General features: G+C 42.9%; 1 protein-coding gene across 1 annotated transcript in view; it reads right to left on the bottom strand.

Annotated features, from left to right (window-relative positions):
• LOC144725110 (otoferlin-like) overlaps nt 1-15,457 on the bottom strand; it is a 46,145-nt gene extending 30,688 nt beyond the window's left edge. The window contains exons 1-2 of the mRNA XM_078604581.1: nt 15,379-15,457; nt 7,583-7,641 (exon numbers count right to left, since the gene is read on the bottom strand). Coding sequence (XP_078460707.1) covers nt 7,583-7,641; nt 15,379-15,457 — 138 coding nt within the window. The remainder of the gene's footprint in view (nt 1-7,582; nt 7,642-15,378) is intronic.
• Between the last annotated feature and the right edge of the window lie 7,803 nt (nt 15,458-23,260).

Raw genomic sequence — 23,260 nt, 5'->3', positions numbered from 1 at the left:
TCTGCGAGACCTTCGAGCCCTGCAGCCCTTCTGACCCCGCCGCAGGCACATTCGAAGGACACGGCCAAGACTGATTCTTCAGGAATACGGGACGTTGGTGGACTTCCAACCGCGACAGGAGAATTACTCCCTGTCATTCATTGAGTTCCATCGCGTTCCCGTTCTGCGAGCGGGCCGCCGACCGTCCGGGACGGTCCGGCGACCCGCACACGCTCTAAATCACTTACGTTTCGTTGATTGTATGTTGTGTTGTTGTTCTTGTTCTTACCCTTGTATTTATTGCATGCTTTCTGTACGTCCGTTGATGTTACTTGTTGTTATTGTTCTGTTGTTATATTGCATGCTTGGTGTCCTTTAGCGCGGAAGGTCGGTTCACCGCATTACGCTTTGGTATTGTTCAGCCGAGGTCGGCTGGGTTTTTTTCTACGGGGGAGGGTGGTGTAATGCGGGCGTAAGCGACCTTCCGGATGTGACGTCACGGGGAGGCGGAGCCAGGTGACGTGGGTGAAAAGGTTGGGGTCCTTAAGTGGGTAAACCGGAAGGAGAAGTCAGTCGGGGTGTGAATGGAAAAGAGTGGGGCCGCGCGGGCGAACGTGAGGAGGGGGCACCGTTGGCCAGCGGGAGCCAACCCCGGAGAATAGCAGGGAGCTAAAGGGTGGTGAGAAGCTGCGGAGAGTACAGCCAGGAAGGCTGTGGGTTAGAGGCAGCGGTGTGGCTGCAGAGAGTCGCAGGAGCAGGAAGGCTGTGTGTCGGAGGCAGCGGTGTGGCTGCAGAGAGTCGCAGGAGCGACGAAGAGAGAGAGAGAGAGACAGCACGAGGCTGTCAGCGCTGCGGAGTAAGCAAGAGGGAGAAGAGCAGCAGCGATTACAGCCAGGGGGGCTGAGAGTGAGTAACAGCAGCGGAGCTGCTGTGGGGGCTACAGGAGCGACAGAGGCCAACAGAGGGGCTGCTGGTGGAGAAGAGAGAGACATCGGAGTCAGCACTGTGGGGACTGAGCAAAGAGGAGACAGCCGTGTGGGTAATACAGTACGGACCAAATAAAGGACACTGAGCCAGAGATCGTGGTCAAGTCTTTTATTACACCATTTCCGAGTGTACCAATTGAGAAGACTGTCCCTTGGTCCTCAAAGATATGGGATTACCGTATGGTATTACTGTATACCACTTCCCGAGTTCCAAGGTACTTATGTATTTCGAATTTCTTTCGCACCATACAGTCAACCATGCTAATCGGAGGTACAGTACCATTTCGTATTTGTTGTGCGAACCCATCGGCATGCAACATAATCTCTTATTAAAAAGCTGTTTAGATAAAAGCTCAGATCAAACAACATTTTATTTATGGTCATAAATGCATTGAAGCTTTAATAATTGTAAGGAATAAATATTGTCAGAAATGAACACTTTTTTTTGTTAAATCCACTCTGCTCTAGTCAACCAGCATTATAAATGATCACCCCATGGTTAGTCAATTGGTGGGCAGTGGGGTAAAGTGTAAAGTGTGGTTACTCTCACCTCTTCCAAGACATCTGGTCAGTGTGGAAGAGAGAGGCTCTAGTGTGAGCAAGCAATTGCTGAGCTGCACCTTAACTATTTATATATATAATTACCATCATTTAGAAAGCATCAATAGCTTTTAATTGAAACAGGTTGTACCCACTTGCATTACTTGTAATATATCTAAGGGGATTAAACACGTATTTGGTTACTTATCCTGGGTAATAAAAATTGGAATTCATATTTAATTTGACGTTTGGTACGCAGCGATATAACTATACGGTTCTGATAGCCAGCCGGCTGTATTACATTTTGAAAGGGTCACGAAGATGTCACCGATGTGCGCTGTGGAGTGACCGCTGCCATGTCATGTCGACATCTCATGGAGAACGCAAAGCAATCATCACCACCTCCCGCAAAACTGCTGTAGGCTATACCCGTCTGTGAAACACAGCGCCTTCTTGTGCTATGAAAATGGCACGAATACCAACTGTGTTCCAAATCGGTGGCTCAGATCCCCCCAGTGAGCATAAAACGTTGGACCAACATTGGCACGTGGTCGGAACCGCTGGACTAACTAACGTCAGCCCAACGTTGACCGACCGTGGCCATGTTTTTTTTTTACTGGGGTCAACGTTGTAAATGAGACTCTGCTTGTTTCTTGAGTAATCGCCTGGTTGAACAACTTGAAACTTCTAAACGTGTGCTAATTATGTCGTTTCATCCCGTGCCTTCAGCTATGACATGTTGACATATCGTACCTCCTTAACAAAGGAAGCCATTTGTCTAATAACCACAGAGGGAAGGGTAAAAAAACACCTCTTGTAATGTTTGATGCAAGAGGCACCACCAACCAGCAGGTTTTGGACCGCTAACTTAACCTAAGACCTGGCGCAAGGGAATACAATCCAGCACTAACACTTGCCCCACGACCACGTCACGTGCTGCCCACAATAGCCGGTATTCATCAATCTCACACCGTATGGACGGCCCATAGTGTTTATAATACTCATGCAATGAATCGAAACAGGTGAAGCATTACGTTCTCTATCAATCAGTTTTTGTGAATTACTTTTGGATAAACTGTGAACTAAAATAACTATTTTGGAAAAACAGGAAATAATATTGGGCTTTTGATCGTCATCAGAGAAGGCTGGTTGTGTAAAAATCTTAATTATAGTACATGTATTTCATACTTTTCTAGGCAAATTAGGGATGCACCATACATTTCACGTTTGCTTTTGAATTCAGCCTGTCAGCTGATTTTATTATTATTAATATTACTTGTAGTCAGTTGAATTGTGCGGGTCGTGGGGCGTTATTCAACCATACTTCACCACGCTGGATAGTGTGGGTTTACGAAGGTGGCGAGTATCAGGAGGCCCTCGTGCAAGACGTGGATCGACAAAGAGGGCTGGACCCACATCACATATTCAAGTGAATTCGCCGAAATAATAAATGTGAATCTGAATATGGCTCACGGCGGGGTTGGCCGGCCATCAAGAGAGTTAGACAAGGGACAGCAGCTACGAAGACAACAGACAGAGAGAGAAAGCGGGACAGAGATAAGTCGACAGAAAATGCAGATAAGGAGAAACACAGTGGGAAATACAAAGATAGACACAGGGATACAGAGAGAGAATGAGACAAAGGCACAGAGATGGACAGGGATGGTCACGGAGGCAGACACAGATGAAATGCTACAGAGAGATAGCAAACAAAGATGAGCGAGGGAGAGATGGATGGAGACATACATGCAGCGAGAGAGACAGAGGCAGTGACGGAGAGGGAGCTGGAGACAGCTACAAACAAGGAGACAACGTCAGATGGAGAGACACGGGAGGTAGACTGAGAGAGTGATATAAAGGCAAAGACAGGGGGACAAAGAGAGACAGAGGGAGACAGAGACTACTTCTCAAGCCGTCGATATTCGGCTGACTCGTAAACAGCGTTATTTGGTGCATTCCGAGCGAAATCGTCCATGTGAAGATTGCAGCTTGTGTTTTTAGCACATTGGATGTTGCTGAGAAATCATAAAATCAGATGTCAAAGGGAGTGGCCACGTCGTGACATACATAATAGTTTACGCGTGTCAGCAGCAGGAAAAGTTGCTACGCCTAGAACTGGTTTTGAACGATAAAATACATATGTGAGGGGCACCAGGGACTCGGAACAGGCTCTGACTGTGCCCACGGCATTATTACCCATTCGATTAAATCACAACCCATATGCTAGTTCAAGTATGATTCATGGAAACCCACATACAGACTTCGTGAGTGCCTTAAACACGTCTCATATGTGACGAAACTGCAGCTGTAAGTTTGTTTTCTAATGTACATTGCATAAGTACATGTCCCATAACTCGTAGTATCATACAAGGTGCTCCATGGATACATGCTGAACTAAAATAATGGGATGAAATTGTAGCGAAAACAACATGTCAAGCCTTGACACATCTCCCGCCAAGCGCAATAGAGCTTAAATTTTGACTTAAAACTTTCGTGACTGCAGGAATTCATATTATATGGTTATTTCGGTAAAGTCACGTAGATAGAAAAATTAAATATTTTATTTTATTGTTATTTTTTTCTATCAGCAATAGAGCTTATTCAATCGTTTAACATTCTGCTATGTAGGGTATGCAGCAATTACTTTCATAGTATAGTAATCAGTTGTCTATGAACGGGCCACCTTGTTACTATTTTACAAGCAATTGACTGTGCACAAATGTATGTTGCCAAGACATATTTGTGCGAGACAGCGAAGGCACACGCAAGCTGAAGGGAAACTCTCTGCTCCAAGTATGCACAGTATGTTGAGCTTCTTTCGCACCGTACGTAGGCAACGGCGCGAATCCGAGGTGCGGGGGGAAGGGCAACACACTAAGCACCGAAAGCAGTTCATCTTCTTGGTTTTTTCGGTAAAGTCACGTGACTTTACCGAAAAAACCAAGAAGATGAATTCCTGCAGTCACGAAAGCTTTAAATCGAAATTTAAACCAAAAGCAGTTCTCAAGAAATTAGTTTTCAATCGAGATGATTTAAAAGTCCATAGCTCCAGTGGCATCGTGTGCAGTGTTGTATTGTGTCAATATTTTGATCTCACTCTTTTTAATTGTGGGTAATAGAAGCACAATTATCAACAATTGCGATTTCCAGAAAACATAGGCATTTAATTATGCTTTTACACACAAATGTATACAGCATTAATGTGGAGATCCATGGACATTATTTATACTATTTGACACGAAAGTTATGAACTCAAACTGATTCTAACTTCTCGTGTATATTCTGTTTGAAAAGCCTTAAATTCTCATCCAATGCTAACAGCCTCAACTATGCATGCGAATGTTCTTTAATGCATGTTATTTGAACAAGGCTTGTACCTCCTGCAGATTGACCTAGCCTGAAAGGAATACCTGGAACAGTGCGGTAAACATCAGCGGAGGGGAGACGTAATAAAGTTTTTGGTTAGATCGCGTTATTTATAATGTATCGCAACCCTCTACCACCCGACACGTTGGCAAAACAACTAATTAGTTACTTCTTCAGCCCACCGGTGTGTTTGAAGAGTGAATCCACAACATTTAGAATTTGAGTAGTACGACGTTTCGCTGGTAATTACATCCAGCATCTTCGGGCGATTTGCCAGAATAGTGAAGCCATCCACCTGCTTCCGGTCTTAAATAGTGCAGAGCGACGTCATCATAATTGTTGAACCCCATCAGGTTTCGAGATCATAGTAATACTGGTCGCGAAAGCCTACGTGTTAGGGAGACAAACTGCATGATGTGACGACTACAACAGAGCTGGATTCATTAAATGTGCATGAACCACAATCGTTCTCGAATTCGACACTCTATCAGGCACGTTTGTGTCTGTGTGCACGTTTGTGTAATAGCCGATAGTGTGTGAGTGATTGATGTACATGGTGGTCCAGATGTCTTATTTTTAAAGTAAGGTTTATTTCAAACAAAATTTAATATGCAAAGGAAAACAATGGTAGAGGTCAATTAATTGGGGGTCACAAGACATCTGTACCACCCTGCACACTATGATGCTCTAGAATGTGCTAAAAAGATCGAATTTGGTGTACATTTCAAGTTTGGTTTAGGACACCAGCATATTCAATCCAAAAACCAGGATATTCAAATTTGGCGCATAAATTATAGTCCTCCAGAGATTAAAGCGATAGTGAAGCTTACATTTGGCAAATGCATAGTCACAGTTATACTTATGCCTAAACATAATTCTGAAAGCTAAATTGTTTTTAAGTGCCCTCCGAAATATGGGGGCCGATTTTTTACGTTTTTGTTGTGGAAGCTAGGTTTATATGTATTTAAAAAAATAATGTTGCATCAACAAGTGATGACTGCGGCACATGAATGTGTCGTCATATTTTAAATCGCTAAATGTTTGCGATTTTTTTTGGAAAGGGGCTTTGAGACTAATGCTCGGAGAAAAGCAGGTGAAGCCCACTAACAGTTCCTCGTCCAACATACAAAGAGTGAGAGTTTAAATAAATCAGTATCAGTTAGAGGACATGCAGGCCTTTAGGATATTTGTTTACTACCTCGCCTGTATATTTGGAGTTTGCATGTTCTCCCCGTGTTCGTGTGGATTTGTCTCCAGGTCCTCCGGTTTTTCCCCTCCACATTTTGAATCAACATGCATTTATAGTAATTGGCTGCTATACATTTTCACGTTGGGCAATAATTTTTTACAAGGTCGCTTCTGAAGAAGAGAGCTTTATAGCCCAGTGGGCCTTACCTGGTAAAATCTTTCACACGACGGTCAATGGTACAGTGTATAATGACAAATAGTATAAAATTTATATGCTTAATACAATGTACAAAGTAATATATAGTATCGTAATTGTATAGTGAATATACAGCAGTGTGATATACATTAGGGTGGGTAGAATAATACATAGTGTTATATTACAATGTATAAGGTATAGGGTGGTTTATAGCAATGCAGTATATAATTTAATGTTGGGTTTGTCTATGGCAGTATATAGTACGGTGTAGACTCGTGTGATGTAAGAGAATAAAGTTTAGATGGAAGCATATTATATATTTTTTACGACGTAGAATTGTAATGTATTACTTACTGTTAGTAACTCAGCTTATTGTAGAGTATATTTAGTATACTGATGATACTATGTAGTTTATACTTTAGTTGTTTACGTGGTGGTTTTAGTTACTGCAGCTACATACTATTAACACTCCTTCCCTTTATTAATGCTACCCCTATCCCCTCCCTTTGATGCTGCTAATCCTGCATAATGCACGGGCATAAGTAGTACTAATCACATACCTGCATTTCCCATATCCCCTCCCTTTGATGCTGCTAATCCTGCATAATGCACGGGCATAAGTAGTACTAATCACATACCTGCATTTCCCATATCCCCTCCCTTTGATGCTGCTAATCCTGCATAATGCACGGGCATAAGTAGTACTAATCACATACCTGCATTTCCCATATCCCCTCCCTTTGATGCTGCTAATCCTGCATAATGCACGGGCATAAGTAGTACTAATCACATACCTGCATTTCCCATATCCCCTCCCTTTGATGCTGGTAATCCTGCATAATGCACGGGCATAAGTAGTACTAATCACATACCTGCATTTCCCATATCCCCTCCCTTTGATGCTGCTAATCCTGCATAATGCACGGGCATTAGTAGTACTAATCACATACCTGCATTTCCCATAAATATGCTAAATTCCTCTTGATATGCAAATTATTTTGTCAAGGCGCCCTTTCCCCCCCTTCCAACCCAGCTTAAATATATGCTCCAAGCATGGTGCTGTTTCATTCAGACGTAGTCGCCTCGACAGACCTGGTTTTCACCTGAGGACGGCTGCTTGCGTTTTGGCCGAAACGTCGTGAGAATTATTTTATTATATTTTATTTTTATCATTTTATTACTTCCCTTCTACGTGACTTTACCGAAAGAACCAAGAAGATAAAAAATATAGTTTAATCTTTTTTTATATTTGGTGGGAAGGGTGGTCACTAACACACACCAAGATAGACTAACACACACCAAGATAGAGTAACATTTCAACACAAACCTTGTCGAAGCGGGCTTCATCCTCGCAGTTTTCAAACACGTTCGTGTCAAAAGTCAGACCTGAAATAAGAGCAGAGCAGCGTGATTACATGACGCAAACACATGCACGTTGCACGCACACACGCTGACTTCATTTTACTTCATAGCCCATAGGCCAGATCATGATACATTTGAGGATTCCCTGCCTCATATTCTTTTTCACCAATTCAGTAACAACAACAACAAAAAATGTAACAGGTAGGAAGGCATTTACTGCCGTGTACGAAGGGAACCTGAAAATGCGCAATGCAGTGACCGTCTTTGTACGATGGTCAGCCAAAGCCGCTGCTATTATGACCGGCGTACGCGCGATGGGTTTACGCTCCTTGACGAGATCGGCGAGGTAATTGTTGTTCATCTGTAGCAAGCACTTCGTGCGTAATGAGTGCCACCTTAATCATCGCTTCAGTGCTGCCACTGTCACCCTGTGTGATATACAGATTGGTCCAGATGTCTTGTGACCCCCCCCCCCCCATCAACCCAAATGTAATTGTCTAAAACTTAATATGTTTTGATACCAATGGGGGTGTAAAAACAAAATAAGCAAAGGGAAAAAACGCTTTAGGGGTCATTACTTTGGGGTCACAAGACACCGAGACCACCCTGTACTGTAGGGCTATGGACGAGATGACGCACGAGTGCGCCTTTTGGCGTCATCTGGTCCAACACCATGTGAGACTGGGCTCTAAGAAAAGCTGTCTCGGGTGTGGACCAATCAATTTCAAGGACAATGCATATATTATATTGTTGGTTCTTTCGGTAAAGTCACGTAGAAGGGAGATAACAAAATAATATAAATATAAAACAAAAACAATTATCACGACGTTTCGACTGCAACACAAGCAATCATCATCAGGTGTGAAAATCCACAGCAAGAAAATATTCACTTTTTTCAAATTTTCTTGCTGTGGATTTCACACCTGATGATGATTGCTTGTGTTGCAGTCGGAACGTCGTGAGAATTTTTATTGTTTTATATTTATATTATTTCATTATCTCCCTTCTACGTGACTTTACCGAAAGAACCAAGAATATGAATCCCTGCAGTCACGAAAGCTTTAAATCTAAATTTAATGCATATATTATCAGAGTTGTTTTTTGTTTGCATTCTGACCGCAGGTATTGTGGTTAATGCAAACATGATTCCTTGTAAAAAGGTGTCAGTTTTGTTGCCAGAAAAAAGGGTAAAAAAGCTATTATTATAAGTTCACGATAGTAATAGGCACCTGTATAAATAAAACTGTTCCACTTCATGAATTTCATTAACAACGCCACATAATTGTTATACATTTCATAATGAGATGTGTGTCTTACGCACGCAAGTTTAGACAATCTTAATCACAATTCATCGAAGGTTCTTTGACTGAAACTCGGAGTGGCCATTCTTCGTCTTGTACATTCAGACTTTTATTACAAAGCCACTTGGAAGTGCTTTCAAATATATATCTGCAAGAGATTCACGATTGCTTTCTACATGTGCTGAATGCTGCACATTATTAAACTAAATTAGCACTCAGTGTTATAATATACAACCCCAAGGGTGGAACTGATTCAGATAACCACCAATATCCACGGATTATTTTACAACTCGATTCTTTTCCAGACACCACTTCTCTGGCTTGCAGTATGGTTATTGACTTAAGGCCCTGCCACTAGAGTACAATCCATAATAATCCTCTATTATTGCACCCTATATCCCTATAATCTGTTCATAGGAAAGATGTGGTGTGTCAAAATAAAACCCAGACCAGCATCATGAACTATTCTGGCTGAAATTAAGCACTGTCTACCACTGACCTCTTTCATAAATGTACGTAAATCAGTGCTGCTTGGAGGTGAAAACAATATATTGGGATATACTGATAGTTTTAATAGATGATCAGATATATTATTGACAGATTATGGATTATGATTTAACCTAAACAAGATGGGGTCACGTTCTTGGTTGGCCAATCATATATGACGCCTTTCAAAGGTAACGGAATCCAAAATGCACGATAAAATACTGCAGTCTATGTTGTGGGAAACGTTTTTAATCCCTGCTTTCTAATCAATACCGATCTTTCCGGATCCTTTAGAATTAGTCTGGTGGATGGGTCCATGCCACCTGCTGAAGTAAAACGATATCAGGGCTGAAAGCAAGCCTGGGGGGGGGGGGGCATGTCTTGTTGTGTATTTATTCAGCAGGAAAAACGACATTCCTTGTCTTGTCATGTGAATTGTGGAGATAAAATACAAATGGCATAAATATCCTAATTACTATCCGTGTAAAATTATGTTAAAAGCACTTAAAGTAGTTGAGGTTTCGGAAATAAATACATTAGAATATCATGCCCCAGGATTAATTTGAAGATGTGTTTTTGTCTTCCCTCCGCACCTCCAATTAGCACGGTTTGCTACGTACAGTGGGAAATAAGTTAAACATACATTAAAACACTCGCGATGCACACGTATATTTAGCTCCTGCATACGAACCGATTTGTATGTATGTATGCATGTTGAACCTCTTTCTCACGGTATGTAGCCAAACATGCTAATCGGAGGTGTGGGGGAAGGACAACAATCTAAACACAAAAAGCAGTTTTTAAAGAAATTCGTTTTCTATAGAGATTACTTTGAATCGCACAGCTCCAGTGGCTTCCTAATATCAGAAGAGCGTTCCAGACGGCCGCAGAAGCGCATCTGAAAGCGCTCGATGCGGTGAGCGTCTTTGTTCGATGGCGAAGCCAGAAGCCGCTGCAGCGAGGATGACCGGGGTTCGCACGATGGTTTTCCTTGACGAGGTCAGCGAGGTATTGTTGTTCATTTGTGGCAGGCACTTTGTGGGCAATGAGTGCCACCTCAATCATCGTTTCAGTGTGTCCCTCCTGCGGCTGCCGCTCTGTCACTAGTCTTGACCACTGGCCATCATCTCTTCCAGCCAATACGCGACGGCGTGGGGTGCTATTCATCCGGAAGTGATAGATGATAGTTAATGAAGACATATATACTCTACCTCTTACTATTAATACAAGGAATATAATGTTTCGATTTAAAGCTTTCGTGACTGCAGGGATTCATCTTCTGGGTTCTTTTGGTAAAGTCACGTAGAAGGGAAATAATAAAATAATAAAAATAAAACATAATAAAATTATTCTCACGACGTTTCGGCCACAACGCAAGCAGCCGTCCTCAGGTGAAGAACAGGTCTGTCGAGAAGACAGAGTCTGAATTTCAGTCGTGAGAATTATTTTATTATGTTAAATTGTTATTATTTAATTATTTCTATTCTACGTGACTTTACCGAAAGAGCCAAGAAGAATATAATGTTCATAGTTTTCTTTGTATATATATTACATCCCCCCCTCTCCCAACCGTTTGCTATTGCTATCAAACCGATAATCTGTTGTGATCTCTCACAGTAGGGCAACCAATCGTGCTTTTGAATAGCCCACGGATGGTGATGTGTACAGAATGTCCTCGGAGATTCGTTCAATTGACCTCTGGTCCACACAGTAAACGGAAGCACTTTCCCACCCACTGCAAATAAGAATAATTTCTCACGTGATAATCAGACATCTAAGCTCTCAAATATTAAACCGAAGACAAATTTAAGTGCAAAACCAAATTCAACATATTTATGTTTAAATCACTTGTGACCAGGCTGAGTCTGTCAACAAGTTACACTATATATCAATCTATTATTTATTTATTTAATTATTTTCTTACCTACGTGACTTTATCGAAACGACCTAAGAGTATGAATCCTTGCAGTCACGAAAGCTTCGAATCTAGAATACACCTGAGAACCCAGTTTAAACACAGGTGGCTTGCCTTGATTCATGCCGAGGATCTCTGCAAATCCAGCACAGCACTCCGACCTTTAAACCACACCTACACACCGATTACAATTGTTTAAGAATGTGAACTACTACACTACAACCCCCCACCACACTAATAGAGCACACCACTTGCATGAATACACTACACCAGTATGGTACAGGATGACCCTACCACTCTACACTACCATGACTACTACACTATGTCACTGCAGCACTAAACACTATACCACACCAATGCACTACTACCTCAACTACAACTGCACTCCACCAAACACACTACTCCACGCCACTGCATGAATACACTACACCATTACGGTACACAATTACACTACCAATCTACACTACCATGACTACTACACTATGTCACTGCAGCACGAAACACTATACCACACCAATACACTACAACCTCAACTACACTCCACTAAATCACAACACCACGCCACTGCACCAATAATGGTAACAGCCCAATGTAAACCCACTGCTGTATGGAGGCCTCCCCGCGCCGTGTAGCGAACGACGTCTTGCGTGTTGATACTTCGCCACGCTGCTCAGTGCTGCTCAGCGAAGGCGGACGTGGGCGCATAGAAAGTACAGCACAACGATGAATTTGTTTCTGCCGCTGCCTCTGCCTGCTGTGCACCGCATCAGCCTAAGACAACCTGGCCTGCATGGTTGTGTGATTGTCTTCCTGCGAACACCACCCAGACTCAATTCCTACTGGACTTGTGAAATCTGACGAGATCGGGTTGATTTTGGTCGGATTGATGGAATACTATAGTCCTAAAATGTATTGGAATTTTGAGTTTACATTTTTACTTGCATATAGATAAACACCTTCATAACAATAACGTACGGCCCTTTTGTCAATCCACTGCTGGATGAAGGTCTCCCCATGCCTTGTGGGCTGTTGGGAGTTGTATGGCCATATTTCACCGCTCTGGTCAGCGTGTGGGAAAATGAGGGTTGCACTCCCCACTGATGAATCAGACTGGTCACCTGCTTCATAGCGCCATGGGCAAACCATTGCGCCATCGCCGGACTTTACATAAGGTTAAAGCACTGCCCAACTATAAATAAGTAGTTTAATAAATAATCGCAACTAACCCCAAAGGCTCAAAGTAATTTGTCAGAAGAATGGCGTCTTACAAGACACATTCCAAACTCCTACCCTTTGCATTGCTTCTACGCGGCATAGTTCTTTCTGAAATAGCATGTCAAATAAGAGGTGCTTCTTACTCAAAACCAGGCAGGCTAATATAGTAGTAGGTTTTTACCCTTTTAAACTGGTACAAAACTGACACCTTTATTCAAGGCATCATGTTTGCAATAACCACAACACAAGTAGTCAAAAAAGCAAACAAACAGAAGCAACTCTGATAATGATAATAATATGCACTGTCCTTGAAGTTGATTGGTCCACACCCGAGACGGCTTTCTTTAGAGCCTAGTCCCCATTGGTGTTGGACCAGATGACACTAGAAGGCGTACAACTCAAACACAGTGCAATATCAGAGTATTGAAAGCTCGGGGCATCATGCAAACATGATGCCTTGAATAAAGGTGTCAGTTTTGTACCAGTTTAAAAGGGTAAAAACCTACTACTATATTTTGCCACTGGTAAAACAGGCAGGCTAAGTTCCAGATAGTGATTATACCAGAGGTGTGGACTCGAGTCATGTGACTTGGACTCGAGTCAGACTCGAGTCATGAATTTGATGACTTGCGACTCGACTTGGACTTGCATAACAATGACTTTGTCCCACCTCTGAGATGTGGACTCGAGTCATGTGACTTGGACTCGAGTCAGACTCGAGTCATGAATTTGATGACTTGCGACTCGACTTGGACTTGCATAACAATAACTTTGTCCCACCTCTGGATTATACCACGTGCAAAAAATACATTATTTCGTTCAAAAAGCAATAGCAGCAATATTATCTATGAGAAAGTACAATTACCCTACCACTCCTCAAATTGAGACCGCTGTAATGTTTTCAAACATCACAAAGTAAAGACAAGGTGATGATAAAATAACGACTCCGGCTATAAAATACACAATGTAATATCGTCATAACGAGGTAATTAGCTGACACTCCACACGTGTCTCAACATAGGCCCCCTCCTGAACCTCCCTTCGTTCCTCTCTTCAATCCTCACCTTTTCTCCATTGCCCATCATCTTTCTCATCCCTCCCCTCGCCTCTCAAATACTTCCCCTGTAGTCTCTTTCGTGGTCGCACGCCCCCTCTCTTTCGGTCACTCATTCCTCGTTCCTTGCACGCCCCCCCGCCCGCCATCTAAATCACTTTAGTTACCTTCTTGGTTTTTTCGGTAAAGTCACGTAGAAGGGAAGTAATAAAATAATAAAAATAAAACATAATAAAATAATGCTCACGACGGCTGCTTGCGTTGTAGCTGAAACGTCGTGAGAATTATTTTATTATGTTAAATTTTTATTATTTTATTACTTCCCTTCTACGTGACTTTACCGAAAAAACCAAGAAGATGAATCCCTGCAGTCACGAAAGCTTTAAATCAACTTTAGTTACGTTACCGCATTAAAACTATGCGAAGCGCCTTGAGCTAAGGGAGCTCTATAAATATAAAATACGATAAGATGACACGCGTGTCGTAAGCAAATACGATATAAAGAACATAAATAACTGACTGTGCCGGGTCAATGCTGAGGCTCACTCAGTTGGACGTCGAAATCTTTGATTGGACAGGAAGCGGGGGTCAGATATTCACAAGAACGCCGATCATAAAGGAAGCCCGTCGTCCAAATATTGTCTCTGATGGCATTGACAATTGTGGGTTTGTGATGAGAGTTATCTATCAGCTGTGTACGGCGCAGGATGGCTACAGATGCAATCAATATAGCAAGGACTTTGCGGGAACTCATTTAGACTGCACGTCTCAATGAACATACTCATGAAGAAGGACATGTACACATTCATTGTTGGAAGAATAATACGTGAGAAAAATAATGAAAGGAAACAAAGTCGCAGAAAATTTCAATTTCGTGTAAATTAGCGTAGAAGTCCTCTTTCTGATTTGATATTGGGTGGCTATGACATTGTTTGGTTATGATATTAGTGGCTTTGGGTGGAAACTTAGATCTGACTTTATCCACACATTTTGCCCCTTCTTTTGACTGGTGAAGAATGGATAAACACGGATATTAGCACGCATTTGCCATCACTTCTCGGCCACTTATTATCATTGTTATATGTGTAAGTATCAAAACAGAGGATTAGTTTCCCTTCACTTTCGAAGTCTTAGATAATCCAAATTATTTGCCAGCACCATATGGTCATACTCTTGGGCTCACTTCCTCGTGGCAGCCATCTCAAGCCAGAGGACGAGAGGACTCTAGCCGCCCGTTTCAAAGACCAATGTGGGCTGGGTTGTGTCCCATTGAACACGGATATAAAGGATTTATAGTGAAAAACTTTGTTTTTACGGGTTAATTTTTCCAGATATTCCTCCTCTGCTGAGATAATGGGAAGAAGACAGAATGCCGATATGAATCAATAACATATTTGTGTATAGAGCACAATTTGCATCGATACGGGCATCTTTTATAAATAATAGAGGTGCATGAATAACGCAGATGTGCATGGATAAAAGGAAGGCGACAATTTTTATGGAATAAGAGGTGCTATATTAGCAGACGTATAAAATAATAAAAACACATTTATCTGACCCAAATTGTGAATCATAAGCGATATTTGTGTTAAAGCCTACATGCAAAATAAGACACTGTTAAAAGAAAGTTTACAAAAATAAATACACTTGATAACATATCACTGACATTGTCCACATGTTAACTTTTTTGTATATATATCTACAGATGCATACCTATTGGTGATCATGTGTAACAGCGCAATGTGCATATGTGTCGTGAATGCATGTGAGTGTGGGGCCAAGGTACGTACCTCGAAACGTCACCCGGGCAATCCGGTCCGCTTTGCCCCGAAGCTTCTCCACCCGCTTTAGATGGACCACGAGAGCCATCGCGACCCACCGTCTTCAGCCTTTGACGGCCGCGTGCACTCGAGACTTGAAGCGAACCACACAGCGCAAGCTGCCCCCCCCCCCCCTTCTCTTAACACGCAGAGAGGCTGCCCGGCGCTCAGCTGACTGCGGGCATTCTCATTGCGCTCGGAGCTCTGCGGTGACACTCACACGTCTGCACATTGATTGACCACCCCACCGAATGCGTCGTATGCGAGCTCTACACCGAGCGCGTCTCGGTAGTAACAATTATTGGCAGTGCTGAGCAATTACTTTGAAGCGGTGCCGCTGCGTCGATGGATGACTCTGTGTGCCTGCAGCCTCTGGAACGTGTCAGCGGGCACAGCGCACATGGGTGTGCATTTATGTCTGTTTGTGGTATGCGGGCTGAGCGCGTGCGTCACGCTGTTGTGCATGTGCATTAGGGAGGGGCCACCAAAACATCATTGCCGTCGGTGACACTTGCGTGACTGACGAGATTAATACTCACACCCTGAATAACTTTGTGCTGTGTTGCGATTTAATTCCCATGGCTTGACACCGTCAATGACGCTGCGTCCAGCTAACCTCACTTCGGTCCACGCGCCCATCCTCACGCCCGCACAGAGCATTCTATTCCAAAGCTAAAACCATTCCTCTGCTTCGCTTTAACACACAACGCTGTGGTCACACAGCAGCATGGCGAGGATGCGTTGCTCGGAAGTGCACTGAGAAACACGACGAGAAGGAGGACACGGGGAACAAACCCAACAATCGGAGGGATTGCAATGCCTTGTTCGAGAAGAGTTACGTGGGTTTTGGGCAGGGCACGTCGCTATACGGGGTGGTGGTTGATGGGCGAAACTGGCCATGGACTGGCAGCAAAAGAAGAGCACCCATCAGATGAGTTCGACTCCTGCAGAGGAGAACTGAGCTGTGTTCACGTGTACGATAGACATCCCGTGGCCGTGAGCATTGGGCAACAGAATGTATGAATACTTATCTACTAAGTTAGCAGTGACACAAACAAATATTATAGTATGTTCTTCAGAGTCTCTCGGCGTGAGTAATTCACGCTGAACCACAAGCATTCTAAGCGTGCGCTAATTTTGGCACGTAAACTTGCACCAACACTGAATCCACAAGAGTAGTGGCATCGTAAGCACCTGTGTAGTGCCGTTTGGGGGAAAGGGATGGTGATTCACGCAGATTTGTGAGACACCCTATTCTAATGAGCTTTTAAGTGGCCATGCAGTACAGAAAGTGGGTGTGTGAACTAGTCTGTGCAATAGCATCTGAGTGTTTTAAATACCTGTCAACCCATACAGTTTACCCGTTTTCTAATACAGGGAAATTGCGTTTCCAGGTCCATACGACGTACAAACGTTTTAATACGGGCAAAAAAATATCTGAATTTTTGACTATTTGTTTGTGTTTCTCCCGTATGATGGGACTTTGTAGGATGAACGTTGAGATTTATAAGGGCAATGGGTGACCAATAAGGTCTGAATTGGTCTGTTCATAAGCAGAAGCACTGATCAGGGTTAGGCAGGCATGTTTATGCCCGCATTTGCATGTTGCCTTTAGGCAATTTGTTGCTGGTACTACTCCTTAAGTGAAACGAATACTGTCCGATTTTGATTTAAAGCTTTCGTGACTGCAGGGATTCATATTATTGGTTCTTTCGGTAAAGTCACATAGAAGGGAAATAATAAAATAATAGAAATAAAACATAAAATTCTCACGACGTTTGGGCCACAACGCAAGCAGCCGTCCTGTTTCTTCACCTGAGGACGGCTGCTTGCGTTGTGGCTGAAACGTCGTGATAATTTTATGATATTATGTTTAATTTTTATTATTTTCCTTCTACGTGACTTTACCGAAAGAACCAAGAATATGAATACTGTCCGATTCAGAACGCTTCTGAATTAATCTTGAGAGTGGGTGAAAGTTTCCTGTGTCAACGGGTATTTAAAGAATGTTTTCATTGTCTGACTGAACACGAATTGCAATCAAATCCTTGCTATCCTCCCTCATATTATCTCCGAGAGCTACTTGTTTATCTTCTGCTACTGTCTTCATTTCTCTTTAGTCAGCCACGTGGGCTTAAGACGACTATTTTCTTTGGGTCTTTCGGTATTATTAGTGGAAGCTCACCACCAGTGCCGTTGTGGCCCTATATGAATACCATCACCTTGAGCAGCAACCTCCACCGTCAACAGTGTGAGTGTGTCAAGCGAGGTGCAATGATTACCTGGCAGCCCTTTAATTGCTGGAAACCCACCACCAGCGCCATAGTAGTTCTCGACGAGTACCATCAATTACATTAACATCAACTGCCCCGCCCATGCTGCTACACCTGAGCTACGCCCGTGTTAAACCTTTAGCTCGCAGCCCTTTCATTGGTGGAAACCCACCACCAGGGCCCAGAGGTCGCAAACGGGTTTTGATTCCTTACCCGTACCCGTACCCGGCCGCACCAGGGTCGCAAACGGGTACCCGTACCTGGCCGTACCCTACCCGTACCCGGTACGGGTATCGGGTACCTGATTGCGACCTCTGGGATGAAGCCATGTTGCAGGCGCGGGTGGGTTGATTCTGGGAACTTGAATTGTGAGAAGAGACAAGGCGTTGGGAAATGAGTGACAAACGGTTACTCACCATTGACTCACGGTCTACCCGTACCCGGCCGCACCAGGGTTGCAAACGGGTACCCGTACCTGGCCGGGTACGGGTAGCCGGGTATCGGGTAGGGTACGGGTATCGGGTACCCGGTTGCGACCTCTGCAGGGCCGTCCCTGCCCACCACTCACATTAACATCAGCTGCTGACACTTGGGCTACGCCCATTTCAAACCTTTATAAACAGGTTGCCTTTAGAAGTTAACCCCCTTTTCCTGAATGATGACCGCTTGTGTTGCGAACGAAACGTCGTAGTTTTTGTCATTTTCTTTGAACCTATCTACGTGATTTTATCGAAAAACCCAAACAATATCATTTACTGCAGTCACGCAAGCTTTAAGTCAAGTCTTAAAATTACTATTACTGCTGCACTGGACAAGAAATGCAGTTTTATCTTATAGCTTTAAAAAAAAAAGTGTAGTAACAGTCGACGAATGTTGGGCCAACGTTGGTTGCGGTTTGTTCAACGGTACATAAAGTCACACATGGAGATGGGATGTAAGATGATAAACAATTCCTTTCCAAGTAATGATGAAATGTCATACTATGCTTCAAACACAGCTATAACACGTCACGCATTTCCTTGCAAGTGTCAGTTAATTCTGATAATTTTACATTATTTGGGTGTTTGGGTGTTGTTTGAGGATATGCCTTAACTCTACAAACCATCACCTGCACGTTTGCTGCCTAGATTGAAAACTAATTTTCTTGAGAACTAATTTTTGTTTTTAGTCTGTTGCCCTTCCCCCCACACCTCCGATTCGCACGGTTGGCTAGGTACGGTGCAAACGAAGTTCAACATACACGCTCCATGTAATGATAACTAAAATAACACATCCAGATGTAGTGGTGTATACTTTACACCAGGAGTCCCCAATCCTACCGGTCCACGGACCGGTACCGGTCACGTGGCCTGTTAGGAACCGGGCCGCGCAGCAGCAGGAGGTGAGAGCGGTGAGTCCGCGCGTGAAACCCGCCCCCATTGTTTTATTATTCACCACTTCTATCCGCGCCTCTTTCCCGCACTGCGCACTCGTCTCAGTCACAGTGTTGGTGAGCCCACAAGCTCTAACCGCTAGTAGCCACAATGAGTAGAAAAACAAACGTCGCTGGAGAGCTTCTTTGAAAAGGGGGAAAGACCCAATGATGAACACCCCCCCCCCCGGTCCGTGAAAAAATTGTCTTTCACGAAACCCGTCCCTGGTGACCAAAAAGGTTGGGGACCGCTGCTATGTTCTTAGTTTCAGTCAGAACAGTCCAGAACGCCGTTCCATGAATTGCATCCATGCGAGAAGAATCTCACCCAATGGCTGGTTAGGATTAGAATTCAATTATTGTGTAATATTTATTTATGTTTCATATTATACAATTATTAAAATGGCCTCTTAAAATGAAAAATATAAACATTAATGCCAATACTAATATACACTAACGACAAGAAAATAAATGCAGGCCTTACTGCTGAAATAAAAGAGATTCCTCAAGATTGTAATTAACTTTAATTTTACACAAAAACACGATCAATCAGCTGAACAAAACAGCACCCAATCTTGCACAGTTCATATTCTGATCCATACTCGGTATATGTGTGATCATGTGTTTTTTTTACAAAACAAACCATGCTTAATGACAAAACATCAGGTCCACAGCCGGGGTGGTGGCACAAGCCTCTAATCCAGCACAAGTGGATTAAATTAAAACTAAACTAATTTTTATTTTATTTTACCAGGCATGGGCCATTGAGAAATTTAGCGATTTCCAGAAGCGACCTGGCCATAAAGAATAGCTCAACGAAGCGGCTTATTACGTGGAAATGTCTAGCAGTAAAATACTCTGAACGCATGTGTCTTAATGTCGAGGGGAAAAAAGCTGAGGATCCAGACACAAATCCACGCAACCACGGGGAGAACACGCAAACTCCAAATATACCGTAGGCGTCAGGGTCGGGATCAAACCCACTGCGTGTATACCAGACGAAGTAGTTAACATCTTCTGTACCAGGGCAAGCCGTACATTGAGCTGGAGTGGACCGTGTAGCCCATCTCTATCGCGTGAGTGACTCCCACTGTTGTGATTGTGTTCATATGTGCGTGTATACCAGGCGAGGGAGTTAACATCTCGCCACCGCGGCGCCCCATATGTTTCCATCTGTATGGGAATTGAACGTTGCCCCATCCCCCACCTCGCACGCGTGGGTATTCTCTGGACGCTCTGCTTTCCTCCTACATGGTATAATCACTCGTCGATAATTTTGATCAAACATCCCAGTGTCAGGCCCCCAAGAGCTTGGGTAACGGTTGACACCGGTTCCCAGCTACCTTGCTGCATCACAAATGTGAAACTATAATTCGAATTTTTTTACAACATATAATATGATTGAATTTCATTCTCATCCAAAGCAATGGTTTACCTTGATGGAATATGGTGGATTAGTGCCAGTGCTCACACCCATACCTGATGGGATTATCTCATTTTATACGACAACCCCCAGTCCGTCAAAACAGCCAAATTAAATGTGTGAATGTATCGGCGGTAGAAATTGCACACAGTGTCTACAACTCCAATGAACCGCACGTTTTTTATATATTGCTTTAAGTTAATTTCAATCAAATTATGTTCGTGTTTTTATTTTCATGTTTTTGCTACGTCACGTGCTCTTGACAGTGCCTCCATCATTTCAATCTATTATCGTTACGACATCTTCGTGCAATCTGCAGAGCGAGCGAGCGTGCGTGAGTGACAGATCGTGTGAACACGTGGTATTCCCCTGACGAGGAGCGCCGCTGTGCGCAAGCTGTCAGGAAGCTCTCCGCTCAATTTTCTCTTTTTCTTTTTTGACGACGGTGGAACACGAACAGTGAGACGAGACCCAGCGAACGCCGGTGCCTTCACATGTACGCCTCTATATAAGGAACGCAACAGGTGGACTTCTCCACAAATCTGGCTGTCGCCTGATGAAGCTAGTTGTAATTACCGGTGAAACGTCGTACTCAGACTCTTAGTTCTTTCGGTAAAGTCACGTATGAAATTAAAATTAATAAAAAATAAAATATTTTTTTATTCATTTTAATTTCATTTTTTACCTACGTGACTTTACCGAAAGAACTAAGAGTATGAATCCTGGCAGTCACGAAAGCTTCAAATCTAGAAGTCGTACTCAGATTGTAAATGTTGTGGCTTGGCTCTCCAACACACCGGCGTGCTGTACTAGTGACGAATTGGCCACGTTCTGTTTACGTGACAACCCTTACTATTTGGATTTGTCGGGTGGTGGTGGGTTTTAACGACACATTTATATATTTACGCGATCTAACCCAAAAAAAAACATATATTGTGGATAATATTGGTCGCGAAAGCCTACGTGTCAATCTACGAGCGTAATTACAATCAAAGTATGATAAATAAGAAAAATTTTTACCCTTTATGGCAATAAAACAGGAGGTGGTAAGATGTTCAAACACCAAATGGAAACATTTTGAAAGGAATAACGTCCGCATTAGCCACACGTACGTGTGGCGAACATGCAAACAAACACACTCTGATAGTAAATGCATTGTCTTTGAAACTGATTGGGCTACACCCGGCGATGAAGAGGGCTGTCTCTCTATTTGATGTTATAACATCTTAACACGTGTTTCAGTGTCAGAAAGGGTCAAACATATTCAGAGTTTTCACACTTTGATACTGGCTGAAAAAAAAATCCCACAATCACAGTGCTTTCCTGTACAGCGTGTTTTCCTGGGGCATGGCGTCTGCCGTTTGCTTCCACATGCTCGGAGGTTATTTGTGGAATTGAATGCACGAAGAAGCTCCCAACACGTGGAGTGGAACGTCGGACATGATGCCAAACAACCCATCAAAACACACCGGAGAGCTGTAATAGTGCTCATATCAATTTACTGCCTTGAGCCAGTGGTTGGAATTCCACATTCTCATGGCATGTGTCCGTTAGTCCGTCGGAGCGACCAGTGTTGCCTTCCCACGAGTATCAATTTCATCCACCCTGGAGGGATTAAGAGTGGATATGGTCCTCATCCGGGTATTGAACTTGCCCAAATCTGACCATAAGATACACGATACACGTTATAACCACAATAGCACCTGGCTAACATGCACCAACAATCAGTAAAAAAAACCTCACGTTTGTATTTGAAGATATTAGCTTAATTTAACAATGTAAATGTTTGTATTTGTATACTATGTGGTATACATATCTATATACAGACACAATCGCAAGGTTGCCAGTTCTAATCTTGGTTGTCTTGGTCGGGGGTAGACTCAGCCCATCATTCCTCCGGGGTCGATAAAGTGGGTAAGGATTGTATTTGGAGGTCAACAGTGGTTTGTACTGTGGATGCTCACACCTGCAATGAGAATGTTGAATTTCCTCCATTGGCTGTGGGGCTGCAAACAGGAGATGAGCAATGCGTCAATGCTCGTTAGGGCAGAACAATCACTCTGGCGTTTTGACTGTCATATTAAAGGCCCTCATGCGTCTCACAATGTGCATCTGCGCTATTTTAATCTTACTTCTAACCAGCTCATTATAATTACACTGGATGTGTTTCAACTCAGCACAGGGAAATTACTTACGTTTTTTAAAATATAAACTGAGATCTAGATGAATTCCTGTTAATGCAAATCAAGTTAGATTTTTGTCACTAAATATTTACTAACAATCACAAAGTGCCGATAAATTATACATTACATACGCTTAAATGTATGCTATATTTATATTCAAGACATCTTACTACAGATTAAATATGACTGCACGAAGCATATCTGCATCATGAAGAAAAACAGTGTGTTCATATTTTATTTAGCAATGTTTTCCCCGAACTAAGTCGGACTTTTCTCGTGCTGCGAATGTATACATACGCGAATATAATTCATCTGAATGTATCTGCAAAGTCATTTGCGATGCCATATTCGGCATTTAATTTTTTTATTTCGGATAAAGCACTGCAATTATAGATAATAGCAGAGGCTTCATCTTAGATAAAAAAATAAATGCTCATCTGCATTGTTATCGTGTAGTGCAATAAATTGTTTTTTTATACGTGTCAAGTGTAAAATTGACAGACATTTGACAATCCACGACTGTGTCAAGCACCTCCCCAATGTCACGAGAGTGACTCGCCAC

Source organism: Lampetra planeri, chromosome 22, assembly GCF_965212315.1.
Source record: "Lampetra planeri chromosome 22, kcLamPlan1.2.h2, whole genome shotgun sequence".
In the NCBI taxonomy this organism is placed as follows: domain Eukaryota; kingdom Metazoa; phylum Chordata; class Hyperoartia; order Petromyzontiformes; family Petromyzontidae; genus Lampetra; species Lampetra planeri.
The sequence above is the reverse complement of the archived record's forward strand: the minus strand, read 5'-3'. Positions and strand labels throughout refer to the sequence as shown.